General features: G+C 44.5%; 1 protein-coding gene across 5 annotated transcripts in view; it reads right to left on the reverse strand.

Moving 5' to 3' along the window:
• RPS6KA1 (ribosomal protein S6 kinase A1) overlaps window positions 1–17,557 on the reverse strand; it is a 91,467-nt gene that overhangs the window by 38,952 nt on the left and 34,958 nt on the right. Inside the window, exon 1 of one of the 5 annotated variants that reach the window (XM_079985989.1) lies at window positions 10,011–10,055. The exons of 3 other annotated variants lie outside the window; for them this stretch is intronic. In XM_079985989.1, coding sequence (XP_079842115.1) covers window positions 10,011–10,040 — 30 coding nt within the window. In that variant the 5' untranslated portion in view covers window positions 10,041–10,055. Of the gene's footprint in view, window positions 1–3,091; window positions 3,165–10,010; window positions 10,056–17,557 lie in introns of those variants that run through there. One more of the 5 variants, XM_079985988.1, reaches the window with a different exon arrangement.

The raw sequence follows: 17,557 nt of genomic DNA on the forward strand, positions 1-17,557 counted from the left end.
CATTTAAAATCTGAAGAAGAAAGGGCAAACACTAATCCAGTGCTGATGCTGCTATCCTCACGCAGCGTGGAGCCCATCCAAGAAGGGTGTTAGTGGTGAGGTGCACAAAGTGCCTCTTGCAGGTTTAAGGGGGTTCCTTGATGAAAATTCATTGCTCAACAGCTCTCCGCACCCTGCGCTCCAATTCCTAAGACTAGCATAATAATGTGGCACTGACTGAGGAGATCAAGGTTCCAATTCCCACTCAGTCATGAAGACTCTCTGGTCATCGCACCAGGAACCACTTGCTATCTTCTTCACAGGGTTGTTGTGATGAGCGAGTTCCAATAACGAGTTCCTCTGTTGTAACCATAATAGCCCTTGATCTAAAGCTTTGCCTCTGTTAGGAAAATCTGGGTGTAGTGTAGTAATCCAAAGGGATTCTAGTGAAAAAAAGGGATAAACAACAGCAATCACAAGGCCAAAGACGGGCCTTAGCCAAGTAGTTGCTGGATGCTACCAACCAAGGCTAGATCCAATGATAATCCACGCATGCATTGTCCGCCAAATAATGCAAACTGTGCAGCACTACAAATCCTGCTAACTTCCCCCTCCCCACAGGCAGAATTCTCCCTCCATACAACCAACAGGCAAATATTTTGACAAGCACCAAGGCTGAAGCAGAAGGAGCCAGCAACAACCTCACACACCCAAGGAACAATCCGTTGCAGTCTTTGGCAACCAGATGCCCCTCGGATGATCTGGATAACTCTCATAAGACCCAGCTCGTGTGGCCACTCTAGCTAGGGGTGATGGGAGTTGCATATGGAGGGCACCAGGTTGGGCAATGCCGGTTAACTGATTTGCTGTGCTTCCTCTGGTAGGCAAAGCCCTGCTCTCAAGAAGCTTTCAGGAGATAGGTATCCTGCACATCCCCCTTCCTTTAAGATAAGAAAAGGTGTGGGTGGGTGCGCATACGGTCTTTTCTTGCCATTTCACCCGCTTCCGTATCTTGCAGGTGGTTTTGGAAACAGGATGTTCATTTGTATTCCAAGATAAAGAGGAACTAGCTTCTTCACAGCTTCTTTAGATGGTTTAGGTTTGGGGTTTATTTTTTTTTAAGGTGGAAGGAACAGTATGGGCAAAATTCCCTGGCAACTCATTTATGAAATACTTGCTAGGCTTATCGGAAACGGGAGCCAAATTGACAGACAAATGCAGTTCAGTGGGTGTAGCACAGGCTTTGTGTGGGGGAAAACAGTCAATCCCTGGATAGTCGCTGCCAATCAGTGCAGACAGTACTGAGCTATTGACCCCTCTAAAAGGAAAAAGTGTACCCTGCATAAAGCAAGAAAGATACACGTTATTGTTCCTTGTACAGTATTTTGTGCATCCATACCACTAAACACCTACATTTTAGTGCAATTCACTTTCAGGAAGGAATAGGAATTGGCCTCAGACTAGTGTACTCCAATCAGCAGACCCTTCCCCTCCCCCCTTGGGCTGTGACAAGTGCATGGGGCACCTACCTATCAGTCCCCTGGTGTCAATAGCTGATCTGTGGTGTGGAGATGAGGAGGTAAAAGATCTGGCTTGCCAGGCCAAAATTTCTTCCCACCCTTAACTTATCCCTTCTCCATCTTCATGGTGGCGCCTGATACATGGCACTTTACCCTGCAGAACAACAGCCCTAAACAGGCAAAGCCAGGTGCCATTTTAAAGTGCCAAGCCAGGAGAGCACCAGGTTGGGAAAGGCTAACTAAATCAAACTCAGAGTAGATCCACTGGAATAAATAGTCAAGAGCCTATTGATTTCTATAGATCTATTCTTGAGTATGATTTAGCTTGATATCACCCAGTGTAATTACCATTAGGCCAAATACAGCCTACTTAAAATCCTTTTAAGATGATTTTGTTCTGCCGTTTAGAACAGTGTCCTCAATCAAGGCAATTAACGAACATTTCATTAGATTAAAACAATGTTTAAGACAGCACTATTAAAGCAGCAGCAGATACTTGAGGCAGGTAGCAAGACTGATCTAAAAGCCACGAAAAGCCCACAGCCCCAGCAAAAAAGAAATGCTTTTATTCAGTGCTGAGGAGAAATTAAATTTGGTGCCAGGCAAATGGGAAGGGAAGTTTCCAAAAGTCAAGGTGCCACCACAAGAAGCAGCCCAGGCAGCTGACCCTTGAGTCTGGCTACTAGACTAGCTGACACCTATAAATACCCACTTCTTCTCTCTCATTCACTCACACAAAGGTATTCCTCAGTGCCTCCATTCTAACCAAAGCGCCAGCAGTCAAAGCCAAAAATATATTCAAAAATATTTTCCACTTTCTACAACAAGAGAAAGTGTAATTTTGATCATGGAAATCAGTCTCCATAATATATTTTTCAGACAACAACAACTGCTACTACTACTACTACTAATAATAATAATAATAAATAACAATGATAACAATAATAAATGGAATAAACCTGGCTGAGTGGCAGAGCACAAGCACTGCATTCAGATGGGACACATTCAATCCTGGCTGCAAAAAATATCTCATCATTTTTAAAATTAAAATTGTCCACTCAAAGCAGCTTGCAACCATTAAAATACCCAGTATAAACAAACTTCAGTATTTCAAAAAACTAAAACAGTTTCACAACTCCAACAACAATATTCCAAACCCCATCCGATGGCTGGGACAACAGCAGCAGCAAAAAGTACGTAGCGATGGCCAGTGGAAACACATGAATTTGTTTGAAAAACCTGAAGTGCAGGCAAAGGTGGAAGACTTCTCCCTGCCAGAGACCCTGGACACACACTGCCACTAAGAGGAGACAACATGTAGCTAGATGAACAAAACAATGTCAGCTGGTATAAGGCAATGTCCCCTATCCCTTTAATTTAGAGGCCCTCCTAAAATTCTGGACTTTCCAAAACTTAGCAACAAATTCTACAACAATCTACCCTTAAAAGGTGCCCACAGGTCCTCAGTTCTCATCACACATCCATCTCAGACCTTCTGCCCCCTGCTCGAAGCAGACAAACCAGCAGGGGGCCAGCTGTGTTGTAAACAGCCCAGTCCAGCCCAAACAACCACAAGGGATCATAGCACTTGCCTTGGTGTGGAAGAGAAGCCTCATCATCTCTGTAGCTCTAGGAAGTTGTTTTCCCATCGCTTGCTAGCCACCTTCTCCTGAGCATGGACGCCAGCAGGGTTGCTCTGGGCAGCAGCGCTATGTCATCTGGGCATATTTTGGAACTTTCCGCAAAGAGGAAACTGTGTAATTTCCCCACAGATAAACCACAGAGTGCTTCTAGCATGCAGCCCAGCTGATGAATCAGAAAGGTACTGAAAGGGCGAATGACCTCGGGTGTGATCCCTAATGTGCTTCGTAGATAGGGAAAAGGCAGAAATGTGAATCTACCTAATTTGCACATTTCCAAACAATATATGTGAACCAAAACACAGTTATAAAATATTGGCCTATAAAATTAGCACTTCTCTGCATTCAAAAAGTGCATATGCTAGGGTAAATTGTGTATACAGAATTCATATATTATTGAGAATTGCACAGAAGGATGCACGATATAAGGGGAAATTGCAATGCAAAAAATGTGTATATTTGGCAAACTTGCACACAAAGATGTATCCATTAAGAGATGTTTGAACTGACTTGCTGATGAATCTTCATGAGGACTTTTTTTTTAAATCGCAAATTGATGTGGAAACGTGGAGAGCTGACGACTCCCACACAGTTCCCCTATATCGACCACCAAATCGTAAAGTGTGTGTATGAAAGAATGAATGTATCATTTGCAGAAAGTTACTGCCATTCTGAAGCAGCCTTCTTCGCAATAACATTATGATCAGAGACAGGCACAGATGACATGCTTCACACAGAGGAAGCCAACATGGTGCGGTTGTTGCTGCACAACAATTCCTACTTTCTCTGACCATCGCCCAGGCTGGCTGGAGCTGATGGGAGTCAAAGTTTAACAATGTCTGGAGTGTCACAGGTTCCCCATCCCTGCCTTACATAGAGATGGGATGGTGACATATACATAGAGAGATGGCAGCAAACAAGGGGTGCAGAGAACTTTCTAGAGAAAGTTAAGATTTGATCATCATCTGGAGAATCACCCTGAAGCTGGACTTCAACCTATGCAGGGGATCTCAAATGTGTTCCAAGGAACTCTTCTGTTCTGCAAAAGCTTAGCAAGGGCTCCTTAAACAAGAAGTTAACAGCAGACACACTTCTGCGAAAAAGACACCTCGCCCACCATGACTGAACTTCCTCCACAATATAAAGGCACTGAAGCGCTGGGTGTACTCTAGAGGACACCGAGTTCATCCATAGTGATTGCAAGGTATCTCATGCATGCATCTGCTTCATGTGAAGATCTCAGGTTCAATACCTAGTAGCTTCTGTTAGAAGGATCAGTAAGCAGGTGGTGGGAAATGCTTTTCTTTGCCCGAGAACTTGGAAAGCCACTGTCAGTCAGGGTTGAACCATAGTGGGCTAGATGAATAAGTAAGTCTGATCTGGTGCAAGGCAGTTATTAGCATCCCTTGAAAAGGCCTGTATGGGGCCACATGGGACTTAATATGCACTCTAAGTCCAAGAATGCTTTATAAGCATGAACAGAAGTTCATCAAGGTGAAGAGGATTCCTTCAAGGTATAGACTTTGAAACCACTACAGTACAGTAGTGGATAGAGCCTTGGAATCTCCACCTCACATTCAGCTGTGATGCTCACCCTTGGCGCAACCACGGGTCGCTCACTTTCTTCTAGCCTAAGCTACCTCACAAGCTTGTGAAGGTTACACTTAGGACAAATGCTTACCTGACTGAGCTTCTAGGAGGAAGTGTGGTATGCCCATCATGAATTTGAAAGCAGTTGGACTGAACCCGTGGCCCTCCAGATGTTGCTTAGCTACAACTCTTATCATCCCTGACCACTGGCCATGCTGCCTGCGACACGGAGCCCAGCAAATCCCTGCCCTAATGGGGAATCTCATACCATCCAACATGCTATTCCATAATAATAATGTTACTATTTATACCCCAACCATCTGACTGGGTTGCCCCAGCCACTCTGGGCTGCTTCCGAGAAATAAATATATATATATATATAACATAAACATAACAGGACATTAAACATTAAGAGAACTTCCCTATTCAGGGCTACCTTCAGATGGCTCAGGGATTGGATAATTCCATACCCTCCAACATTTCTTTGATAAAAATAGAGACATCCTAAGGAAAAGCGGGACATTTCAGGATCAAATCAGAAACCAAGGCGGCTTCTGTAAAAGTGGGACTGTCCATGAAAAATTGGGACACTTGGAGGGACTATAATCTGTTGAGGGCAGGGGCAGTGTGCTGGTGCTGGGCAGAGCCAGAAAGGATGATGGGTGGAACTAGAGGCAGGGAAAGTGTTGTGGATTAACAAATTGGGAAGAAAGGTCACCCTGACTTTAATTTTCACTGTGGCTACAACAGAGCAGAATTCCCAAATCTAGGCAGACCTGCACAGGAGTAGGAATGGAAGATACAGTGGTACCTCGGGTTAAGTACTTAATTCATTCTGGAGGTCCATACTTAACGTGAAACTGTTCTTAACCTGAAGCACCACTTTAGCTAATGGGGCCTCTTGCTGCCGCCACGCTGCCGCAGCACGATTTCTGTTCTCATCCTGAGGCAAAGTTCTTAACCTGAAGCACTATTTCTGGGTTAGTGGAGTCTGTAACCTGAAGCGAATGTAACCTGAAGCGTCTGTAACCTGAGGTACCACTGTATATATTTTTCAGTTTGCTTTAAATGGTAAAACTTACCTAATTTGCACTTGTCAAAACAATATGCAAACCAAAACACAGCCATCCTTTGAAATTTTTCATTTTTTCTTATGTTCTGGACTCCCACTTGAGTGCTTTTTTGTACGTGAATTTTATTTATATGTTTTCTTTTCCAAAAGAAAAGAATCGTTGTATAAGAATGGAAATTGATATGAGTGTATAACAGAAAATCCCACTTGAGTGCTTTGACTGCAGTTGCTTTGCTACTGCTTACTGATAAACTCTCTGCAGTAATACAATACCAGCATGGAAAAAGAATTTTGGCTCGAGCCCTAGACAGACCAGATGCCCGACTGCTTCTCTGCAAGCTACAAACTCTGTCCAAATTCACTCTCCTCTCCCACCCCCTACACCTTTGCAGGTTGTGTGAAATAGCTCTTGCGCTACCTTAGCAGCTGCTAGGCTAACACACATAAGCACCAGTTGATTGGGAGATGTTCTGATCTCCCAGCAGAGTTGTGGATCTGCGGAGACAGAAAAAAGAGAGAGAGGCAAGCCAGCCATTCTCCTGTACAGAAATCAAATGCATCCTGTAGAAGGTGGCTAAATCAGTATTGGTTACAACCAGAGCACGGATCAGAATTTCATAAACAGGAAGCTGCCGGTGTGATAAAAGCTGCTCCAAAACAGCAGCTGTCTCTTGCACTATGCACTAGAAGTGGGCTTCTGGCCTCACTCTGAAGGCTATATATAAAAAGACCTGCACGTGCAGATCATAACACACACAAATAATAGAATCAAATAAATGTTGGTCTCATTGTGGTGTTAACCCAAATGGAGTGCCTTCTTCCATACCAACATGCTCACATTTGCCAAGGCCTCTTAGGGCTTCCTTGACATCTAGAAATCACAGAATGACACCACAGGATCCTGGTTATGGAATGCCCTCCCCAAGGAGATTCCCCTGGCACCCGTATTCAGGCTAGAGTACAATATTGTATTCTCCAGGGTGTTTTAAACAAATGAAGCTGCCTTATGTCAGACTCAGACCATAACTTCATGCAGTGGCGTAGCGTGGGTTGTCAGCACCCGGGGCAAGGCAAGTAATTTGCGCCCCCTAATCCATGGATTTGCGCCCCCTAACCCTAACCCCCAGATGTTGCACCCAGTGCGGCCGGCCCCCCCTGCACCCTCCACGCTACACCACTGACTTCATGTACCTAAAAACTTTAGCATGCAAAGCATGTGTTTTTTCATTGAGCTACAGTCCTTCCCCACAAAATGCCTGCAAAATGTCTGCACAGGACATACAAGGTCAGACCTTTCGGTCCATGTAGCTCAGTACTGTCTGCACTAACTGGCAGCAGCAATCAAGCATTTCAGAAGAAAGACTTTGCAGCCCTACCCACAGATGCCAGGGACTGAGCCAGGAACCTTCTGCCTGCCCCCTTCACTCACTCTCCAACAACTCTTCGTTTTTTGCATCCTGTCCAGTGGGCTGCAGGGGGAGAAACAGGTGGCTCTGGCCAGGGGCCCAGGCTCCTCCCACCCACATGAAAATTAGACCAAGGGCCACAGGCAGCCTTTGAGCCAGAGCTCCACCCCCCCCACACTGCTGTTTTGTAACATGCATAGCAAAATATGGTATTCCCAGTATGGAGAATGTAAGCCTTGCTGTGGATAGTCAGAGATGCACTTCCACCTTCTTATGTGTGCAGAGGCTACTTCCTCCTAGGTTCTGGGAAGAGGTTGGCCACTACAGCCTCAATATGTGCCTATGCCAAACACTGATGTGTAGAGATATACTTGTGTGTGCATGCATGCACATGTAGGGAAGCCACAAGAGCCAAACATGCACAGTTACTCCAGGCACACCCTACTGTTCCCTACGCAGGCATTTTTATGGCTCACAGTCCTGGAAAATGAATAGCATGAAGCTGTACCCAGAGCTGCATTCAGAGTTATAGCCATTAAAACGTGGGGAGCGAGCAAAAATGTGACATCTCATTTGTAAATAATTTGGACAATTATCATTTTATATTTAGGGGATGGGTGGGCAAGGCAAGTCTCCAGACAATATGAAACTGCTCAGCGAGACAGAATTACTGCTGTATTGTGAAAGGTCAATAAAAGATTGAAGGAGAACTTAAGAACTTGTGAGAAAATGCTTACACGGAGCGGACACACACATCTGGCTCCCTTGCGTGCTTTGATACACTTTTACTGTGTACATAAGCAAGTGCTGCACGCACAGACTTGTGCTGACACCATTTTCTTCTGGAAAATGATAAGAGCTGTGTTTAGGCGCAACCAGCACACTTGGCACAGTTCACAGCGGTAGCTTTCAAACTTTCAACCTTCAGGGAACACTGTCAGTTATTGCAACACACTGGGGTTCCTCAGAAGAGGGTTCCGAGGAGTACACTGGAGCAAAACAGTTCTTTGGCCAAAATTTCATTGTCCCCTCAGTGTACTGAGCACATCCCTCAAAACAGGTCTCTGGCATCAGAGCACTGCAGAGGAAGATCAGCAGAGATAAACAAGTTCTCTTTCAGGGAATGTTCCCTGCTGTTATTTAAACATTTTGACCGAAGAGGAAACGGTTGATAAGGTATCAAGAAATCTCAAAGTTCCCCAGAACAGAGTTTCTAAATCAGTAGCCTGAAAGAATAATAGAAGAAGAAGAAAAACCACCCAAGGAAATAACCCAGAGAAGTTGGGGTGGTGGCAAAAGTCAGGATAGATAACCAGTTTGGGAGACGTCTTAGAAAGCTGTGTTGAAGAATCCGAATTTAAAAATTAGCCTCTGATTCTCACACCCTCTGCACATTTTAAAGCCTTTTATTTCTATTTTTGCAGAAGTGTGTGTTAGTAGAACCTAGATCTATCTTTCTTTCTCTTTCTTTCTTTCTTTCTTTCTTTCTTTAAACTACAAAAGAAACCAGAGATTGAAGTACCCTACTTACGCCTAATTTATTTTGTATTGCATGTACGAGTAAATATTTAAACACCTGCCATGATCACTTACCTAATCGCTTATTAATAAGGAAAGGTGTAGAAAATTATTGCAGCTGGGCGGCTTTTTGGCCCGGTGGGCGACATCGTTGTCTCTTCACCACTGTGGCAGGTCAACTTTGACAGGTGGGAGGGACCATCTACTAGGGAAGGGCGATAACAGCTTTTCAACATCGCGGTGTATCGCAAGCCAAACACTGTGGTTTGGTGACATACCACAATGTTGAAAAAACAAGATGCATTGGCCCCTGCCTGCGAGACACTGGGGGAAACTGCCCCAGCTCACATGAGAGCTGAGGCAGCTTCCCCCAGGTGTTTGCAGGCTGGGACAAGGCAGCTTGTTTGCGCAGCTCAGCTGGGGATCGGGAAAGTTCCCCCTCTCCATCTGAGACAGCCCCCAGTGCTCTCCCCGCTTGCCCATGAGCAGGCAGAGCATTGTGGGCTCCTTTAACTGCTCACTGCAGGGAGCATCAGGTATGGGGCAGGTGACATGTTCCATTAAAGAGGTCTGCGGGCCAGACCTCTTCCCCACCTCTTCTTACACTAACACTGGTTGGACAACAAGAGATACAAAATGGGCAAGACAATCTCTTAATCTCAAGATCTTTCAGCAGGGATGAGGAGTGGAATATCTTTAGATGCAGCTGGATGGGGCTGATGGGAGTTGGGAGTCCAACAACATCTGGAGGGCCACAGCTTCCCCATCTCTGCCTTAGATGAAGCCAAAACTCTGGCCATGAACAGGTTGGGTGGGTGTGGAGAAGGTTTGAATTGTTCTGCCCAACACAGGTTCACAAATGAACAAAAGGTGGTTATTTATGTCTCAATCTCTCATTACAAGGAAGATAAAGTTGTCACAGGAAGGAAACCCTCTTCCGGAAGGTGTGAAGTCCAGGAGGCTGAAAATAGACACTGCCAGTTGCTAAAGAGGAATTTGGCAGTGTGTGGATGCCTCATAAAAATGAGAAAATCAATTTAGGGGTGGAAGTTGCCAACCCGAGCTAAGGGAAAACAGGGGTACGTTCCATGGAAGTGCACTGGGTCTTTCGCTGTGAACCCCAAGTTAATTGACAGAGGCAGGATTTTTAAAAAGACACATTTAATTTGTCCCTCCCTCCTCCTAAATTTGGTTATTAACCTCCATGATCCATAGTAACACACAAGCAGAAGCTGGACCATTACGGCAAATGGGGCACTGTTCTATCAAGTGCATGCCTACTTACAACCAGTCCGCGGGTGGCTCTGCCTGTCATTGCCTCTGGCTCCGGCGAGTGCTTGTCTCCCTGCAAGCTAATGTGCTCATGTCCTATGAGAAACCTGCAAGCAGGACATAAGCACATTAGCACACTTTCTGCTGGTGCTCCCCAGCAATTTCTGTTCAGAGGTAGGCTGCCTCCGAGGCTGGAGGTAGGGCATAGCCATAAGGACTAGCCACCATGATAGTCTTATCTTTCATGAAATTATCTAAACCCTGTTTAAAGCCAACTAAGCTGGTGGCCATCACTACCTCTCATGTGAGCAAATCCCGAAGCTTAATTTTCTGCTGCATGGCATAGGAACAGGGTTTGTGAGTCCTCCCCGCCCCCCCCCCCCCACCGCAGGAGACTAATCCAGTAAGTTAAGGGATGGTAAAGCCACAAGACTGAGTTTCAGGTTAGCAAATAACTGCAGCAGGAAATAAGAACGCCCTCTGCCTCAACCACACTCTTGCTCTTCTGTTTCATTTTAAACATTTAGATTCCAGACTCCTTCACACTCCACACCTCTGGTGTATTTCTAGGGTGTGCAAAAAGAAAGAAAGAAAAGAAAGGTCAGAAACCTCAGCCAGCTTCATTATATATGCAACAGAATAAGGTGGCAGAATAGACTGTACCACTTCACACTGTAGTGGGGTGGTCATATTTGCACATGCTCCCCTTTAAGTGGAAATTCATCCCAGCTCTTTTTCCTCCCTATTGTGCTGCTTTTCTATATTCAGTAAAGTTTTGTCTGTTTGTTGTGTTTTGTTTTTAAAGAAAGAGCATTCACAGGAACCCACCTTAGAAGCTACAAACTGAAGTGGTGCAGCCCATTCTATCACCTCAGTCCCACCTCATTCTCCTGTATGTACAGCTCAGGCCAGTGTCTGTACTTGCTGGTAGGATTAAGCAAAGTGCTTTTGTGGTTTAATGCGGAATGAGTTCTCAGAGTTGTAAAATTCCTTGTGCCTCTTGCAACAAGAGACACATAATTTGCATTTGCATTTCCCATTTGCTGGGACTGACTCTGGCACTTTTGGGCGCTAAGAGTTACAAACACAGTGCTCAGGTACCTCCTGCAAGGAGAGCTGACAGGAAGCAGCAGCATCTTGCCCATGGGGCTGCCCTACTGAATCATGGGGGCCACATATCAGAGGCAAAACACCTGCTGTTCATATAGGAGGCCTGAAGTTCAATCCCCAACACAGAAAGATCTGGTAAGCAGGTTCTAGGAAAGACCCTTTGCCTGAAACCCCGAGGATTCACTGCCAATCAATGTAGACAATATGGACAAATGGTCTGAAGTGGTATATGACAGATTCCTATATTCCCAAGCAATGCTCAAAAACTGTCAAGGACAGATGCTTTCCTATGCCTAGAAACATGAGTTTACATTCAGATCAGGTCCGGGGGGGCCTTTGGTCCTCCAGCTGTTGTTGGACTACAGCTCCCATCATGCCCAATGACTGGCCATGCCAGGTGGGGTTGATGGGAGCTGGAGCCTAATGAGATCTGGAGGACCACAAGTTCCTCACTTGTGAGCAATGGCTTCTCTGTAGGTTAGGATCCCAGCAAACAACAAACAAATTCCCTGTGTGCTTTCCATGCAAGTTGTACTAACTGCACAAGCCTCAAGGGGGCATGATAACTCTGTGGAACAAAGGCAGGTTGTGGGGGGGGGCAGGGGAAATAGGGTCAACTATTTCCAATGCAAGTCCTAACAGTCCTCCATTATTCCCTGTTTAAACAGCCATGGATGCTTGACAGTTGAAAGGACAGAAGCCAGAGATAGCAGCAGCAGTGAGAAAAGGAGTAATCTGACACTCACAGGAAGCACAAAAGAGATAGGTTGACTAAGTCAGCTTTGTGAAAAGTGTGGATCTTAGGAGCGGTTAACACGCTGGTCTACACTGCACTCCCCAAAAAGATGGTCTTTCGTTTTGGTTACACAATATGCTTGGATTAGTGCCCATTACAGTCCTGCAGAGGCCACCCCAACACCAGAGGGAAAAGTGGGTGGTACCATCAATGCTCCAACAATATCCGTCCCAAACAAAAGAGTTTGCACATTTACTAGTTTTCTTTTCTCGCTCTTTTTTTTTTTAACTTGCACTTCAAAAGGTAAGAGGTAGCTGTTGAAAAAAGAAGTGTTGGGGGGGGGGAGGGACTGTACCGCAGAACATATGATAGGAGAGGTGCCAGAGACCAATGCAGGTAAACACTCTGTTCATGGAGTGGAAATGGAAGTGGGCTGAACTGAACCTCCCGCTTCCTTTAAGCAGTTGTGGTCAGCCTCAGGACTGGGGGCCAAATGCAGCCTCCAGCTCTCTCTGTCCAGCCTTTGGTAGTCTTCCCAGGCAACACCCCTCACTGGTCCACTCCTGAGTGCTTTTGCTTGGCTGGAATGTGTCCTTGAACTGTGATAATGCTTCTTGTTTGCCTGGCTGGAGGAAAGAGAGTGTGTATGTCCATGTGCAAGAGAAAGAGAAAGAGAAAGAGAGAAGGACCAGAAACAATTCACTTTTGCATGGCTGGGGTGTAGCCGATTCTACAGTGGTAGGAGACACACCTATTGCTCCCTACAGTTCTGCGTCTGGTCTGCCTATCATAGGCATGTGACCTCCAGAAGGTTTTCCCATGAGGAAATGGAGCCCTCAGGCTGAAAAAATGTTCCCTACCTCTGCTTTTTAACTTTTAACAAAAGTCCTATGAATTCTGGACAGGTAAAAAGCAGTGCTGCCACCAGAAAATGCTGGAGTGAATTAGGCTTTGCCAGTCCAGTCAGTTGTGCAAAAGGCTGGCATTAATTGCCCTTAAATATACCACAAAGCAGGTGTTTTTTTTTAATGATTGCCCTTCCACCCATGTGTTTAGCCATTCTTGTTTTATCTGTAAGTTGTCTTGAACCCTATCAGGGGAAAAGGTGGGGTATAAATCAATTAACATATACTAAGAATAATCTTAAGAGATGGAAGGACAAAACACAGGAAATACCAGAATGCAACAACTGGACAGCAATGTCACCTGGATTTTCCTTTTTTTCTTCTTCTGCTAGTTAGCAGGTTGTGTACTGTATATTAGAAAATAGCAGCTCTCAAATAGAAGCACTCAAAGATCTTCAAAGGTGTTTTGATGCCAGAGGGAGGAAGCCCAAGTAGTTAAAACATTTAATAAGCTAAATAATTGACAATTTGCAGCCCTAATGATAACTCCCAAAACTGCTGCCTGAGGAAAGTTATGTATGCCAACCCCAATGAAACAAAAGCTGCAAGGGAAAAATAAAAAGGAGTACCGCTGCTGCAGTCTCTCCCAGTTAGGTCACTGAAACAGCCAAGGTACAGTACCTGCTTTAAAACAAAGCCTTGCCTGTTTCTCCATCCAAAACCAGAAGTATTCTCCAAGCCCAACCTAGAAACACAGCAGCATCCTATTTCAGATAGAGGCATGTCATGCATATACCATGCAAGACTGAAACATTTTTTTCTCTCCCCAAGGAACTGAAATATACCATTAGGAATATCCCACTGACTATATAACAATTTAAGCGATGGGCACCCCTCTTGAATCCTGGAGTAATTCAGCTGCATAAGTCAGTTGCTGTAGCTGCTGCTGCTGCTGCTGCTGCTACTACTACTACTACTACTACTACTATTAGGTTGTATTCAACATTACTTATATTCAGATTAAACACACTGAAATGAATGGGTGTGACTAGTGTACATCATTTAATTTCAGTCAGTCTACTCTGGGTAGAACTTAGTTGGAAACAACCTATTATTATTAATTAGTAGATTTCTACAAACATTTTAAAATACAATATTAAATAATTAAAGTAAGTGACACTTAAGAGAACAGGGTGGGTCCAAAATACAGTGGTACCTCAGGTTAAGAATTTAATTTGTTCTGGAGGTCCGTTCTTAACTTGAAACTGTTCTTAACCTGAGGTACCACTTTAGCTAATGGGCGGGGGGGGGTGCTCCTGCTGCCACCGCGCCGCCAGAGCACAATTTCTGTTCTCATCCTGAAGCAAAGTTCTTAACCTGAGGTACTATTTCTGGGTTAGCAGAGTCTGTAACCTGAAGCGTCTGTAACCTGAAACGTATGTAACCCGAGATACCACTGTATGCATCTCAAAGGTGAGGGTAAAAGGCGCATTTTCAGAATAAAAACCCCGACTCTGGGGTTGCGGCGCTCATCTCGCTTTATTGGCCAAGGGAGCCGATGTACAGCTTCCGGGTCATGTGGCCAGCATGACTAAGATGCTTCTGGCAAACCAGAGCAGCACACGGAAACGCTGGAGCGGTACCTATTTATCTACTTGCACTTTGACGTGCTTTTGAACTGAATACAGTACAACAAAAAGTACACAGTGATGGTGCCAGACGCACCTCTGTGGGCAAGAAATTACATAGCTGAGGGGTTTCCACAGAGAAAGTTCCCTCTCCACAGTAAGAAGCAGGAAGGATAAATATTTCACTAAAAAGTGTTATCCAAGAGTTTTTGTTTGCAGAGGAGAACAGGAGGGATAAGCTATCTTTAGGCTTATGGATGCCACTTTTCTTTTTAGAACTAGAATTCCCAGTGGTCCACTGATGTGTTTTTAAACGGATATACAGTATCTCTTAGCAATAAAGCCATATGTCGTCTTGTGCTCTGTGATCCCAAGCAGGGTTTTAAAAGCAGAATTTCCAACTGCAAACATTCCCATCAGATGCACAGCTGAATGAACACAAAACATACTTTGCTCCTTGTTTACACCCTGCATCAGTGGTGGTTTCTCCATAGGAGTCAGTAGTTCTTATCACAGAATCATAGAGTTGGAAGCAACTCCCAAGGGTCATATGGCCAAACCCTCTGCAATATCTACTATACAGCAGCGATTCATTGATGAATCTGCCATAACCCAGTAACTAACAGGCACACAGAAAAGGATTCCTTTAAGGATGTATGCAAGGATGCGATGAAGAATTAACTGCCCAAAGGTGCAGCAAGCAGAGATTCTGGCCCAAAAGAAGGAAATGTTTTAATATGGTTGGATAGTTGACTGAGTGCATTCTACCCTTACAAATTTTCATGCATGCTATACCTGACATGTTAAGTGCTTCATAAGCAAATATGTCTAACATGTGAAATCTACCCCACACACAATGCCCATTTTACAAATTGCACACTATCAGCTTTCCAACTGCACACAATTTTTCCAACTCCTTATTTTGTGTCCAACTGCACGCGAAAAAACAACAACTCCAAACCCTTTATCCCTTTGCTTAAGGGCAAGTCGTGCTTTGCTGGATTAGACCAGCATAGTTTGCGCTTGTCCAGAACTCTTTGCAAGGAGCCCTGAGGCCAGCAGATGCTGGGCCACCTCTCAGCCTTCCTTCGACCCACACCTGAGCTGCAGAAAGTATCCTCAAACTGGTATGCAGCTGTGGCCGCAGACGGGATTACGGAATCATGTGCATGTATGCAGATATGGAATGTGACAGCAGAGTCATATTCCAGCCCATAAAAGAAATCTGGTGCCTTGATGGCTGCAACAATAGTGGCTGGCCACCACATATTGAGAAACCATGCAGTAAAAGGTTTCTGGTAGTACTTTTTAATTGTGCTCATCACTGAACAGACAAGCTTGAAAACCTGACGGCAGCATGTCTAAGAATTAGAGACCGGGGGCAAACACAGTCATCATGCAATTTATATGCTAAAAGCTTAGGAAGTTGCCTTCCATCAGAGCAGACTATTTGTCTCCTCTGACTGGCAGAGGGTCTCAGGCAGAAGTATTTTCTGCTCCTTGAAGAAAGAAATAAAAGACTGGAGATGCTAGGGGCTGAACTGGGACCTTGTCCATATAATGCAGGTGTATGCGCGCTCTCTCTCTCTCTCTCTCTCTCTCTCTCTCTCTTTAAGCTATAAAATAAAATAAATTCCTTCCAGTAGCACCTTAGAGACCAACTAAGTTGTTATTGGTATGAGCTTTTGCGTGCATGCACACTTCTTCAGATACCCAGATACCTATCTGAAGAAGTGTGCATGCACACGAAAGCTCATACCAATAACAAACTTAGTTGGTCTCTAAGGTGCTACTGGAAGGAATTTTTTTACTTTGTTTCAACTATGGCAGACCAACACGGCTACTTACCTACCATAGGCTAACTCTCTAAGCTATGGTATCTCCCCAAGCCCCATAAGCTCATCTCACTGATACTCAAGATTTAAAACGGGCCGCGCCGGAACAGCAGAAATGTGGCAGGTGCAACAGGTAAATGAAGATGGCTTTGACTGGTTTTTTTTTTATTTTTGGCAGGGGAGAAGCAGGATGGGTTTGGAGAGTGGCCCAACCATTGGCACATTTTGTTTTCCAGGGCCAAATAACCCTACAGCTTGACCTTAGATATCCAGAAACTTAAGGCAGCTTTAAGTGCAGAGGCAGACATATAGGGAGGCCTTGCCGGTGTTAAGCATGAGAGACAAGCCATGCATGACCAACAGCGGCTTCTGCACAAGGATAGGCCACATCCTATGTTGCACCCCCCCAAGCATGGACATTTAAAGATGCTAGAATGGAGGCAGCTAGATACTGGGGGTGGGGGGGGGCACTGATTTGGTTTGTAGCACTGAAAAGTTAACTCATGCACCTAAAATCTGTTTCTTTCTTTGAAATGTAGTTCTCTTACATCTTCTCCATAAACAGAGGGGTGTCAGGGATTCATCCTCCACCACCTTTCCATGACCCTTTTGTAAAGATACATCACACTTTTGAAAGTATTTCTATTATAATTTAACTTTATAAGCAGGGACATTGGATATAACCCCCCCCCCAAAAAAAACAGACCCACATCCCACTCTGTGCTTGCTTTGTCCAAGGAAAAATGGCCATTACATAAATTAGTGACAACTACAAACAAATATTAGGCAGGCTTATCAAAATCAATGTTTTAGCTTCATTTACTAAATACAAGTAAAATAGACATGCTAAAATGATATCATGCCCTAGGACAGAAAATTTCCCCATGCAAACTGAAAATTTTCTGATGCAGGTTGCCACATCACCACTTATTATTCTTTGGGGCTATGGCTTTAATTGTTTTTGTTCTGTCCTCTTTTATCCACATTTGCTTTTTAAACTCATTTCTTCATATAGCAGTACGTGTACTTGTAATGCAATAAAATGAAACATGTAAACCACAACATCAAAGAGAAACTTTATGCTCCCAGCACGTTTATGAATTTCACATGTAAGGAAATGTAACAGTGAAGGCACTTATGATGTCAGGTTGATTATTTAAAGCACACACAGGCCCCATCTACAATATACATTTAAAGCATTATCACACCACTTTAAAAAATTGTCATGGCTTCCCCAAAGAACCCAGGTCCTGGGACCTGTAGTTTGCTAAGGGTGCTGAGAGCTGTTAGGACATCCTATTCCTTGCACAGAGCTACAATTCCAAGAGTTCCATGGGAAGAAGAATTGTTTGTTGAACTACTCTGGAAATTGTAGCTCTGTGAGGGCAATAGGGATCTTCTCTCAG

The sequence above is a fragment of the Podarcis cretensis genome (genome assembly GCF_951804945.1).
Source record: "Podarcis cretensis genome assembly, chromosome: 8".
Classification (NCBI taxonomy): domain Eukaryota; kingdom Metazoa; phylum Chordata; class Lepidosauria; order Squamata; family Lacertidae; genus Podarcis; species Podarcis cretensis.